The sequence below is a fragment of the Puma concolor genome, chromosome B2, assembly GCF_028749965.1.
Source record: "Puma concolor isolate L17-30 chromosome B2, mPumCon1.1.hap2, whole genome shotgun sequence".
NCBI lineage: Eukaryota > Metazoa > Chordata > Mammalia > Carnivora > Felidae > Puma > Puma concolor.
In genome coordinates this window covers 35248890-35262640 of record NC_141671.1, presented here as the reverse complement: position 1 = coordinate 35262640, position 13751 = coordinate 35248890, and the positions used below count along the sequence as shown (strand labels likewise).

The window sequence follows — 13751 nt, the reverse complement described above, 5'->3', positions numbered from 1 at the left end:
ACAGGCAAATAACTGGCACACCTGCCCTCCACACCCACCAGGCCGGGAGGAGTCAGTATGCTTCTAACTCTTCCCCATTCTGCACCCCTCCCACTCCTCGAGTCTGGCTTCAGGGGGCTCTATTATAGGGGGTCTTAAAGGGAGGAGTCACACCTGCCACAAAGCTTATCATCAAGCTTAGGGATAGCGTGTTGTCCATGTTTGCAGTAAGCAGACTCTGGGAGGAACTGCATCATTTTCCTGGTTTTTTTTTTTTTAATCATCAATATTCATGAAAATTTTGCCACGTTCACCTCCTGAAGAAAAGAAAGCCATGACTTGGTCCCAGATATATAGATAGGTCCTCTCCGGAGAACTGGGGACAATTGTACCGCGTTTCCCCAGTGACTCAACTGGGCTTTACCGCAAAGCTTGCTGGGAAGTTGAAGGTCATGAGCTCCCCTTCCTATGGTTAAGCCAGAGAGTACGCAGCCCAGTCAAGGTGCAGCTCACGCAAGAGCTGCCTAACAGCAGATTGGTTCAAGGATGAGCTGCACGCTAAGCCAATCCAGTCAGAATCAGTCTTAGGATGTTGGCTGAGAAGGGGGAGACAGAGACGTTTCCTTTCTCTGGAAGGGGTGGTGTGGATTTGTGGTTAAGAGCCTGCCCTTAGGAGCAAGACAGCCTGGGTTCAAATCCCAGCTCCACCCCTTACTCTGAACTCCTGAGAAGGGTATTCAACACACCCTATTTGTAAAGTAGATTTTTATATATATAAATATATATATTTAGTCATCTCTATACCCAACGTGGGACTCGAACTCATGACCCTGAGAGGAAGAGTCGTATGTTCTTCCAACTGAGCCAGCCAGGCACACCCCTATTTGTAAAATAAAGATAATTAGGGTACCTACCCTAAACTTGTTGTAACAATAAAATAAGCTAATATAGATAAGAAAGCACTTTGTACAGTGTGTGGAACATCAGTGCCCAAGAAGTCTTAGCTGTCACTGTTGGGTGACACCGGGAACGTATGTGGCTACTGAGAAGGAATCCGTCCTGAGGGCCATGGAGCTGCTGGATTCAGCCAGACCTGAGGCACGCCAGCCGCGAGATTTCCAATGAATTTCCTGATCATCCAGACCAGTTTGGGTTGTTTTAGATACTTGCAGCAGGAAGAGTCCTAACTGATCCCCCCATGATGTGACCTTGGGCAAGTCATGTAGCTCTCGGAGCCTCAGTTTCTTTATCCATACGATGGAACTGATAATATCTGAGAATGGAGAGAGAGCTCTGTGTACCAGGTCCCTTTCTCACCACCAGGCACGAAGATTCTTGTGCCTTCACATACATTCTCATCAACACTCTCTCAATGACCTCCGCCCTTGGAAAGCATTTCAATACTCCCTTCCAGGCCTTCCTATCACACACCCACCCATGGGCACCCCAACACATACTCTCCCGTTGTATTCTTCAACCCCACTCTTCCCGTCCAGCCCTCCATCCCAAGACTCGGCCCTTCCGGGACCCAGCCTCTTGGCTCACCTACCCCTACCCTGTTCCCTTCCTACAGTTCCACTGTCCAGATAGGGCCAAACCTTCCTGCCCCAGACTGGAACAATCCCTACCAGATTCCCCCGCCCAGGAAGTGCAACAGAGGCCAGAGTCAGGAAGTGACTTTAATGTCTCAGGAGCTGGACTTTGAGCAAGATGGGGACTCTCCAGGCCCGTGGCCCCCAGGGAGGGAGGGAGGGGTGGCCGTGACCAGCCTGCATCTTTTTCTAAATCAAATGGCACCTGCGGGAACAGGTCGGGTCCTTGGAGATGCACTTCAAGCCCCACTGGCAGGGGCATATGATGTTGATGCTTCCCTTGGTCTGCGGGAGATGGGAACAAGGGTTGGGGGTCACTAAGGTAAAGGGGAGAAGGGAGTTTAAACAGCTTGGGGAGCAGGAGCAAGTGAAGGGGTGAGCAGCCCCCTGCAGCGTTGGGACCATAGACAAGTTAATGAGCTTCTTGGTTTCAGTTTCCTCATCTGTCCAAGGGGGATAATAATAGTAACCCACCTCACAGGGTGATGTGAGAACTAAATAAAACAGAGCAAGGGCCCATAAAGAAAAGACCCTCTGGCCACCTCAGCTGTTGAGTCAGGGGCCTGACCGGTTCCTTACAGCACCGGCAGCTCCCCAGACAGGGACCTGGAGGCCAGCCCATTCTTCCTAGAGAGCTCTGGGCCCAGGGCCCAACAAGAAGAGAGGAGCAGTAACATGACGTCCTGCACATTTTGCACGTCCACCAGCTCATAACCCAGCTCCAGTGAACACTGTGGTTGCCGGGACGACCTGGTGAGGTTGTTACTTTAGCCCCATTTTACGGATGAGGAAACTAAGGCTGAGAGAGCAGAAGTGACCTGGCTGAAGTGGCAAAGACAGGGCTTGAAAAACTCAGGATTTAAACTCAGGCCCGGGGCGCCTGGGTGGCGTAGTCGGTTAAGCGTCCGACTTCAGCTCAGGTCACGATCTCGCGGTCCGTGAGTTCGAGCCCCGCGTCGGGCTCTGGGCTGATGGCTCAGAGCCTGGAGCCTGTTTCCGATTCTGTGTCTCCCTCTCTCTCTGCCCCTCCCCCGTTCATGCTCTGTCTCTCTCTGTCTCAAAAATAAATAAACGTTAAAAAAAAAAAAAATTAAACTCAGGCCCAACTCCAAAGCTACGGTCCTGCCGCTGCAGTGCTTTGCCCCTCTCCAAAAATGAGGTCATTGTGGCAAGGAGGTGGCGATCAGTAGGGAAAAGGTCTTCTCCCATCTACTTGGCCGCAGTGATGTTAGGGTAGGGAATACTCATTCAACAAACATTCGTTGAACACCTACTACGGGCAGATACTAAGCCCAGGGTGGGTAAGGGCTCGACCAGCCCTTGAAGAGCTCCAGCCAGTGGTGGAGGCAGACAGAAAACACGGCAAACCAGGGAGAGCCACGCTGTGCCGAGGGTATGAGCTCATGGGAGCTCCAAGCAGAGAAGGCTTCTCAGAGGAGGTGGCTGGAGGTGTACTGCAGGACCAGTAGGAGCTTGCCGGTGGAGGAAGGGGAAAAGGCACTCCAAGCAGAGCGTGAAGAAGCAGCGACGGCAGCCACCTGGGTTTTGTTAACCTTCCCCACCCTTCCGGCCAGAGGGGGCCGCCCCAGCCCAGAGGCTCACCTGGGGCAAGCACAGCCTGGCTACTCTGGCCTTGGGGGCACAGAGAGCACCCCTGTTGTTCAGGTCCATCAGGCAGCAGTCACTGACACACTCAGAGTGGTGGGAGCACTCAGCCCCATTCATCTGTGAGGACAACTCTTGTGTCACCAGCCCTCTCACTGTGTGGGAAAGTGAGGGGGGATTCCTGGTGCCTTGCCAAGGCCCCCGGGGGCCAGGAAGGGAAGCTGGGAGATGATCACCGCCAGGTGCCACCCCCTCTACACCCACTCCAGCAGCACTCAGAGGAGCAGGAGAGGAAGGGGGACTGGTACCTCTCTCTCTGCCTCTCCTTTCCTGGGCCTCCCTCCCCCAATGCTGGGGGAGCATATACTCCCAGATCACGCATTGGCAGGGGCGGGGGTGGGAAGAAAGGGAGGGAGTGAAAGATGGGGAAGGGAAGGAACAGTCATTGTGCTTAGGAGAGGGGAAGGAGGAATAGGGCAGGTTGCTGAGGCGTGGCTGGCTGGACGAGTGGGCTCAGGGGAGAGAGGGCAGGATGCTGGTCAGAAGACCACTTTCTTTGACCTCGGGGGCCACAGGGAGGTGAAGTAGGGCTTTGACACCCTTCCGCGGACACATCAAGCTTCCAGCCCTGGGAACAAGTCCCCATTTTGGGGTGGTATCCACCCCCACCCCCCACTTCTGTCTCCAAACCCAACTGATGCCTCCTGGCTGGTCTATGATGCCACCGCCACCACCCTCTACTGTAGTGGAAGGTTCCAGACGTTCTTTGGCTCACCTTCATGAACTTCTTCTTGTGAAAGGGCCAGAACTTGCCCTGGTAAGGGAGCAGGACCCCCATGAGGAGCAAGAAGGCTGTGGCCATGGGCCTGAGCATGGAGCTTGGAGGCTCAGGTCGGACTCCTGAGGGGCCACGGGATGGGGGCGGGATGAGGGGGAATACCCTGTGCCTAGCATGTGACCTGGCGCCCCAGGGCCCCGCCCTAGCCTGGGGGTGGAGGGTGGTGAAGTTAATGGTCACACGCTGCTCAGGAGCTGAGGCAGAAGGGCCTGAAGCCCTTTCTAGCACCGCAGAGGAGTCTCCCAGGCCCTAGGGAACACTGCAAGGTATTCAGTGACACCCGGATTCAAGCCTTGGACAGGCTGGATTGTAGATATTAGGGGCTCTAGGGGCCTCCATATGCATTACTTCCAAACTGAAAAAAAAAAAAAAAGAAAAAAAACCTGTGAAATAAAATTTTTGGAAAAATTATACAAAGTTGATATACTGAAATGAAAATAGCTTTCTTCTTCTTCCTCTTCTTCTTCTTCTTCTTCTTCTTCTTCTTCGAAAATAGGTTCCTTCTTAATAGTCTCACTCTCTCTTTCTCTCTCTGTCCTTGGTGCCCCAAATTGTCCCCCACCCCTTATCTTTTGAAGAAGCCAGTACTCCCCGCCCCCTTCTGCTTCTCACACCCTCTCCAGGTCCAGTGTTCTCATCTGTAAGAATCAGGAGGTAAGACAAGATGGCCCCCAAGACCTAGGACTTGTGCAGTCCTAATGAGCTGATTGTCTCAGAATTCGTCTGTGAATTGTATGAAAGTCAGGGCATGGGGGACAAAATGGAAGGGAGGAGAGAGGAAGACACAGAAAGAAGAGGGGAGCTAAGGGAGAGCTGCATGTAGCAATCAGTGGAGTTTCCAGGGAGGTGAGCCTTCCTCGGGATGGCCCTCTCCATGAAACTCCCACTTGACCCCACCCTTGCCTGCTTCTCTTTTTAAAAATTTGCTCTAAGAAATTTATTTATTGGGGGAGGGGTGGGGTAAGGGGCAGAGAGAGAGGGAGGGGCAGGGAGAGAATCCCAAGCAAGCTCTGAGATGCCTGCATGGAGCCCAACCTGGGGCTTGAACCCACAAACTGCAACAAACTGAGAGGTCATGACCTGAGCTGAAATCAAGAGTTTGTTGTTTAACTGAGCCACCCAGGTGCCCCTAAAAATTTGCTCTTAAGAAGCGATATGAGGGGCACCTGGGTGACTCAGTCAGTTAAGTGTCTGACTTCGTTTCAGGTCACGATCTCACTCTTCCTGAGTTGGAGCCCCACGTTAGGCTCTGTGCTGACAACTCAGAGCCTGGAACCTGTTTCAGATTGTGTCTCCCTCTCTGTGTCTGCCCCAAGCCACTTGTGCGCGCTCTCTCTCTCTCTCTCTCTCTCAAAAATAAACATTAAGGGGTGCCTGGGTGGCGCAGTCGGTTAAGCGTCCGACTTCAGCCAGGTCACGATCTCGCGGTCCGTGAGTTTGAGCCCCGCGTCAGGCTCTGGGCTGATGGCTCAGAGCCTGGAGCCTGTTTCTGATTCTGTGTCTCCCTCTCTCTCTGACCCTCCCCCGTTCATGCTCTGTCTCTCTCTGTCCCAAAAATAAATAAACGTTGAAAAAAAAAATGTAAAAAAAAATAAATAAATAAACATTAAAAAAAAAAAAAAAAGAAGAGCTATGAGGGGCGCCTGGGTGGCTCAGTCAGACATCAGACTTCAGCTCAGGTCATGATCTCAAGGTTCACGAGTTCAAGCCCCAAGTTGGGGCCTGTACTGACAGCCCAGAGACTAGAGCCTGCTTTGGATTCTGTGTCTTCCCCCTCTCTGCCCCTCCCCCACTCACACTCTGTCTCTCTCTGTCTCTCAAAAATAAACAAACGTTAAAAAATTTTTAAAAAGGGCCGGTGGTATGAGAAGCCCTGCCTTGGTAGGGGTTGCTAAAGATGTAATTATGCCTCCTCCCAAACTCATATGTTGAAGCCCTGACCCCCAGTGGGATAATATATGTAGAGATGGGGACTTTGGGAGGTGGTTAGGTTTAGATGAGGTCATGAGGGGTCCCTCCTGAGGAGATTAGTGCCCTCATGAGAAGAGACACCAGAGCAGTACTTGGCTGGCTCACTTGGTAGAGCATGCTACTCTTGATCTCAGGGTCATGAGTTCAAGACCCACGTTTGGCACAGAGATCACTTTAGACAGAGAAGGAGAAGGAGAAGAAGGAGAAAAGACACCAGAGAGCTTGCTGTCTCTTTGTCTCTGTCATATGAGGACAGAGCAAAAAATGCAGCCATCTCCAAGCCAAGAAAAGAGCCCTCACCAGAACCCAACTATGCTGACACTGTGATCTGGGGCATCTGGTTTTCAGAACTGTGAGAAATACATCTCTGTCATTTAAGCTACCCAGTCTAGGATATTTTGTTACAGCAGCTGAGCTGACTAATATAGGGGCCTTAACTCTTTTCTCTAAGAATAACAGCTTCCATGGCACTCAAAGTTTTGGATCCACTGTCTCAATTAGCCCTATATTTGTCAGGGCAATTAACACTAGCTTTCACAACAGAGAACTCCTGAAATTTTGGTGGCTTGGCACAATAATGTTTTATTTACCACTCGTGTGAAGTCTGATATGGGACAGAAGACCTTTCTTCCATCTTGTAACTACACTATCTGGAAGATTGGCTTCTGGGGTCATTCTGGAAGGTGGAAGAGAAAGATGGAGGAAGTATATGGACACTTAAATGCCTCAGCCAAGAGTGACATATGCCTCTTCCACTCAGTGACCATTGACCAGAACTAGTCACATGACCTCAACCTTCTTCAAGGGAGGGGGGGGAAATTCAAGGGAATCCTGGAATATTTAGTGTATTCAGTCATTTCTGCTACCTCTTATCCCCATTTTACAGATGGGGAACCCAAAGATTCCCAAATCTGTGCCCAAATAACACAATTAAGTCACGGAGCCAGATATAAACCCAGGGCATTCTAGCTATTGAGCCCAAGCTCTTACAATTGTCCTGTACTGCCCTGGGTGGCCAGAAGTCTTTGTTCCCATAAAGGGATTCCTGTCATCAAGGTGTCCTCTCTCTCCAGCAGTCATGGTCTCTCACTGTCTTCAGACTCTTGTTCTTCTGCTTTGGTCAGCTAGTTACCATGAAGCTCGCCACATCTCCCAGCTCCACTGTGAACTAGAGGGGATCCCCAGGCACTAATAATTCTTTGCACAGAGTTACCTCCTTCCTTGTGGTATCTGGTTGTGCCCTTGTGAATGCTAGATAATTGGAAAAATACTGTTAACTGCCCAGGAAAGGGCAGTTTTGGAGGCAAGAGGCCAGAAGCTGTGTATCAGGATTGGCAATTTGGGGTTCTTGGTCTGGGGTCCAAGAGCCCCTGGGAAGTTTATTGAAGGCCCTGAGAGGATGGTGGAGCCCCTGGAATTCTATGTGCATGGCTTAAAAAATTTTTTTAAGACATAGGGCCACAGTTTTCCTCAGAAATGATTTAAGACTGGTTCAGAAACTTCTTTTTTTTTTTTAAGTTTATTTTGAGAGAAAGAGTACATGTGCATGTGCGTGAGCAATGGAAGGGCAGAGAGAGAGAATCCCAAGCAGGCTCTGCACTAACAGAGCAGAACCTGACACAAGGCTTGATCTCATGACCCTGGGATCATGACCTGAGCCCAAATCAAGAGTCGGACACTTAACTGACTGAGCCACCCAGGTGTCCCAGAACTTTCATTTTAAAGTGAGGAAACTGAGGACCAGAGAAGGAAGGGACTTCCACAAGTGACTCAGTAGAGCCAGGCCTAAACCCTGGGCTCTAGACTCCAAGCCCTGCACTCTTTCTTCTATACCAATGACTTGTCTCCCAAATCCAGCTGGCGCTAGTCAAAGACACAAGTCCAGGACACCCGTGCAGTATGAAGAGGGGTGGGAGCCAGATCACCAGGGTGTTCAGAGCTGGGGTGTGGGAGTGGTTGCTGAGCCACCTGACCTTCGAGTGCGGCCACGGCCCTGCCCATTGGCCAGGGCCCAAACATGGCCACCCCAGTCTTGTATGATGAGAATGGAAGTCTGTCCAGAGCAGGGGGACACCTTGCTGGTGGACCTCCATAATCTCCCCCTGTCCCCTTTCCCTGTCCCTTCATTTCCCTCCTCTGACATCCTCCAGTATCTTTCTTCTTTCCTGCATCTTTCTGGTGGTTTCCATGACAACGTTCTCACTGGTCTACAGCAAAATGATGAAAATAAGAGTAAAGTAGGGCTTTTGTTAAAAATAAATATATTTAATTTAAAGAATGAGTCTGTGTTCTGAAATCATGTCCTTCCTCCTTTTTTTTGGTGTTTTTATGATACAAGGTGGAAGAGAAAGATGGAGGAAGCATACGGACACTTAAATGCCTCAGCCAAGAGTGACATATGCCTCTTCAGTTTTCCATGTAGTTAAATACATGTTGTGAATATATACACGCAAATTCTGTTGGTCCCCAATGTTTTTTGGAAGTTTTATCAGTCTATGAGATCCAAAATAAAATTCTGGAGAAAACTGATGTAGTGGAAATTGTCTCTTACTCAATTCATCCCTGAGGGGGCTCTCAGGGTGATCTGGGGAGAACGATGAACAAGTAGGTGCCTGAAAGAGTTTGAGACCTGAAGACAGCACAGCCAAAGCTTCCTAGAGAAGACAGGCAGTGGAGAATATTTGGAGGTGAAGGGGTGGAGACACCACGGTCATACATAGAACACCCAGGACAGCCCTGGATGCCAGCAGAAGGGGGTAGTGCTCTTTTTCAAAGCCTTGAAGGGAGACTAGGACTCAGGCAAGCAGAGAACAAAGGCTTTCCAAGCGGGGGTCCAGAGTGAGCAAAGATTTGGAGGTAAGAATGAGCAGAGCACAGTGAGGACAAGCTGTCTGCTTGTGGAAAAAACAGAATGCAGTCAGGACAGTCAGTGCTTTGGGAAACTTGGAGGCCATGAAGGTAACCCCAGTTGAGGTGGCTCCTAAATGGAAAACTGTGCTGGTGGTGGCAACGGGGAGATGGGAGATTGCTGGTTCCTGGGGAATGGGGATGGATGTTGGCAGGCAGAAACACAGGTATGGAGAATACCCCAAGTTGTGACACATGAGGATTGCTCTAGATTCAGGAAAGGTTCCCCCCGGGACTAGGAATGAGTCATAGACGTGATCGTTTAACCAGGGGAATGCCAAAGGAAGGATACTCAGAAATATGTGCCCATGGCCTCCCATCCCTCCAAAACCTTAAGCTACAATCCACAGATCATGAATTTCAATCACTTTTTTTTTCAACTAAAAGAGATACACTTTATATTGTTATTCAGACAACCAGTAGATATTCTTAGCATCCATTCCAATTGGCTGATGTCTGTGTCATGCTGGTGGTTGAATATTTGGATTATCACCATTGCAAATGTGTGTGTTTGTGTGTGTGTGTGTGTGTGTGTGTGTGTGTGTATACACATGTATAATGTGTGTATATGTGTATGGAACTGAAGTTTCACAAATAATACTTACATTTACTATATATGATCTGTTCTAAGATTATTTATTATATTCCATCTTTTAAAAATGTTGATTAGAATCCACCAAATTGAATCTGCAAAACAATTAACATGATGCATCACATCAATAAAGGACAAGAACCATATGATCCTCTCAATAGATGTAGAGAAAGCATTTCACAAAATACAGCATCCTTTCTTGATAAAAACCCTCAAGAAACTAGGAATAGAAGAATCGTGCCTCAACATCATAAAAGCCATATATGAACAACCCAACGCTAATATCATCCTCAGTGGGGAAAAACTGAGAGCTTTCCCTCTAAGGTCAGGAACAAGACAGGGATGTCACTGTCACCACTGTTATTCGACATAGTATTGGAAGTCTTAGCCTCAGCAATCAGACAATGCAAAGAAATAAAAGGCATCCAAATCGGCCAGGAGGAAGTCAAACTTTCACTCTTCACAGATGACATGATACTCTATATGAAAAACCCAAAAGATTCCACCAAAAACAGCTAGAACTGATTTCATGAATTCAGCAAAGTTGCAGGATATAAAATCAACGCACAGAAATTGGTTGCATTCCTATTCACCAACAGTGAAGCAACAGAAAGAGAAATCAAGGAATCGATCCCATTTACAATTGCACCAAAACCCATAAAATACCTAGGAATAAATCTAACAAAAGAGGTGAAAAATCGATATGCTGAAAACTATAGAAAGCTGATGAAAGAAATTGAAGAAGATACAAAAAAATGGAAAAAGATTCCATGCTCCTGGATAGGAAGAACAAATATTGTTAAAATGTCGATACTACCCAAAGCAATCTATAGATTCAATGCAAGCCCTATCAAAATAACACCAGCATTCTTCACAGAGCTAGAGCAAATAATCCCAAAATTTGTATGGAACCAGAAAAGACCCCGAATAGCCAAAGCAATCTTGAAAAAGAAAACCAAAGCAGGAGGCATCACAATCCCAGACTTCAAACTATACCACAAAGCTGTAATCATCAAGACAGTATGGTACTGGCACAAGAACAGACACTGAGATCAATGGAACAGAATAGAGAACCCAGAAATGGACCCACAAACGTATGGCAACTAATCTTTGACAAAGCAGGAAAGAATATCCAATGGAAGAAAGACAGTCTCTTCAGCAAGTGGTGCCAGGAAAACTGGACAGCGACATGCAGAAGAATGAACCTGGACCACTTTCTTGTACCATACACAAAAATAGACTCAAAATGGATGAAATACCTAAATGTAAGACAGGAAGCCATCAAAATCCTCCAGGAGAAAGCAGGCAAAAACCTCTGTGATCTTGGCCGCAGCAACTTCTTACTCAACATGTCTCCAGAGGCAAGGGAAACAAAAGCAAAAATGAACTACTGGGACCTCATCAAAATCAAAAGCTTCTGCACAGTGAAGGAAACAATCAGCAAAACTAAAAGGCCACCGACAGAATGGGAGAAGATATTTGCAAACGACATATCAGATAAAGAGTTAGTATCCAAATCCAAAATCTACAAAGAACTTATCAAACTCAACACCCAAAAAACAAATAATCCAGTGAAGAAATGGGCAAAAGACATGAATAGACACTTCTCCAAAGAAGACATCCAGATGGCCAACCGACACATGAAAAAATGCCCAGCATCACTCATCATCAGGGAAATAGAAATCAAGACCACAATGAGATACCACCTTACACCTGTCAGAATGGCCAACATTAACAACTCAGGCAACAACAGATGTTGGCGAGGATGCGGAGAGAGAGGATCTCTTTTGCATTGTTGGTGGGAATGCAAGCTGGTGCAGCCACTCTGGAAAATGGCATGGAGGGTCCTCAAAAAATTAAAAATAGAACTACCCTATGACCCAGCAGTTACACCACTAGGCATTTATCCAAGGGATACAGGTGTGCTGTTTCCAAGGGACACATGCGCCCCCATGTTTAAAGCAGCACTATCAACAATGGCCAAAGTATGGAAAGAGCCCAAATGTCCATCGATGGATGAATGGATAAAGAAGATGTGGTATATATATATATATATATATATATATATATATATATATATAATGGAACATTCCTCGGCAATCAAAAAGAATGAAATCTTGCCACTTGCAACTATGTGGATGGAACTATGGAACTGGAGGGTATTATGCTAAGAGAAATTAGTCAGTCAGAGAAAGACACAAATCATATGACTTCACTCATATGAGGACTTTAAGAGACAAAACGGATGAACATAAGGGAAGGGAAACAAAAATAATATGAAAACAGGGAGGGGAACAAAACAGAAGAGACTCATAAATATGGAGAACAAACTGAGGGTTACTGGAGGGGTAACCAGTGGGAGGGGGGATGGGCTAAATGGGTAAGGGACATTAAGGAATCTACTCCTGAAATCATTGTTGCACTAGATGCTAATTTTGATGTAAAATTTTTAAAAAATTAAAAGAAAAAAAAGAATCCACCAAATTGATTTCACCACCCACTTGTGGTCCGCGTCAGTTACTCTACCCCTCTGTTGAGTCCAGCTGGTCTGACTGCCCGACTCATTGTGGACATCTCAGCAATCTCCATTTGCCCATTGATTCATTCACTCAACAAACATTTAGTGACACCTGCTCTATGGTAGGCACTTCCTCATCAGGCTTCAGTTGCAGATAACAGACACAATCGTACCTACTCTAAACAGGAAGGGATGTAATACAGATAACTGAGGGCTTACAAAATCATTGAAATTCAGGACTGGAGGAGTGAGATCCAGACTGAGCCTCCAGGAATGCAACCCAACAAACACTGCAGACCTGATCTGCCAGGGAAGCTACTAACTCAGCCACCATCAGGAAGGTTAAGAGTCAGGAGGCCATCGCTACAACTGTTGGCGCAAGGAACACACACCTTAGCTGTGACCTCAGGATCAGGAAGCTGCCATCAAGATCATTGCCTGTGTCTGCTACATCTGTCCTAGCCAAAAGAGAGAATGTCTCCCACACAAATACCTCTGCCCCATTTAACCCCATTCACGTTAGTTCTCAGGCAGCGCGTGTGATCAGTGATACCAAAATCACATCTGGGGTCCTGGGTGTGATAGCCTAATGTTTCGCTTTCCAGCCTGGCTATATAGGAAGACACACCAGGACAAGGTGGAACGAAGCTACACAAGCCAGTCGACAGCAGCCCCGCTCCGACAAAATGTCTGGAAGCGACCCCGGTTACCTGGATGGTGTGAAGGTAGGTTTCTACTTCCTGTCTGAAAACTTTTCAATTTTTACAGCTGCACGTCACTTTGACTGACAACCTATGCTTTTTATTTCTCTGCTTTTTTTTCATATATATTTAATGTGTTAGGTTTTTTTAAATCATAAATTCAGGGGCGCCCGGGGGGCTCAGTCGGTTAAGCGTCCGACTTCGCTCAGGTCATGATCTCGCGGTTCGTGAGTTCAAGCCCCGCGTCGGGCTCTGTGCTGATGGCTCAGAGCCTGGAGCCTGTTTCGGATTCTGTGTCTCCCTCTCTCTCTGACCCTCCCCCGTTCATGCTCTGTCTCTCTCTGTCTCAAAAATAAATAAAGGTTAAAAAAAATTTTTTTTAAATCATAAATTCAATGGCCAGGGTTTTTCCTCTCCTCTGGGAATTTGGGTGGGGGGGCGGGAAGTGTCATGCCCCACAACCTTCCCCTTTACCAACTGCACTGTTTTTATGCACCCATCCTGGCCTACTCTCTGGCAGGTGAGTGGAAGCTCCTTTTTTACTTTCTTCTAGCAACAATCAAGAGAGAATGTTCCTTCCCTCTGCTCTCTGCCATCATCAACCTTGCTCACCGTAACTTGAACTTGCCCATCCCCTCTAGCCTTCCATGGTAATCATAAAACAATCCCTAAAAACAGTTGCTTCACAGATAAAAGATGACATCTGCCACTTGCGGAAACCGAGGCAAGGGATGGTCCTGGGAAAGATGGGCAGGTAGATGAGCTCGCCTCCCCTTTCTGTGTCCTCTGATGGACCAAACTCACTCTCCCCACTGGTACCCAGCTCTGTGCTCACCTGCCAGCACCTATTTAAGAGGATACAGTAAGAGCACTCAGAGCTCAATAAATGTTTGTCTCATAAATAAACTGTAAAAGAAATCACTGGTAGTGTCATCTCTTTGCCAAGACAGGGATGTAGGGTATACATATAGGTTTAGCCATGGTAAAATAAACAACAGAATAAATGGCTTAATGCCAGATAGAGGTTCATTTCTCTTGCATGTAATGT

General features: G+C 47.5%; 1 protein-coding gene across 1 annotated transcript; it reads right to left on the bottom strand.

Moving 5' to 3' along the window:
* Positions 1 to 1760: 1760 nt before the first annotated feature.
* On the bottom strand, positions 1761 to 4038 carry CLPSL2 (colipase like 2). Its single transcript, XM_025926095.2, has 3 exons — positions 3952 to 4038; positions 3174 to 3296; positions 1761 to 1856 (listed from the first exon to the last, which is right to left on the bottom strand). The coding sequence occupies exons 1-3, from the start codon at positions 4036 to 4038 to the stop codon at positions 1761 to 1763; spliced, it is 306 nt and encodes a 101-aa protein (XP_025781880.2).
* Positions 4039 to 13751: the final 9713 nt, after the last annotated feature.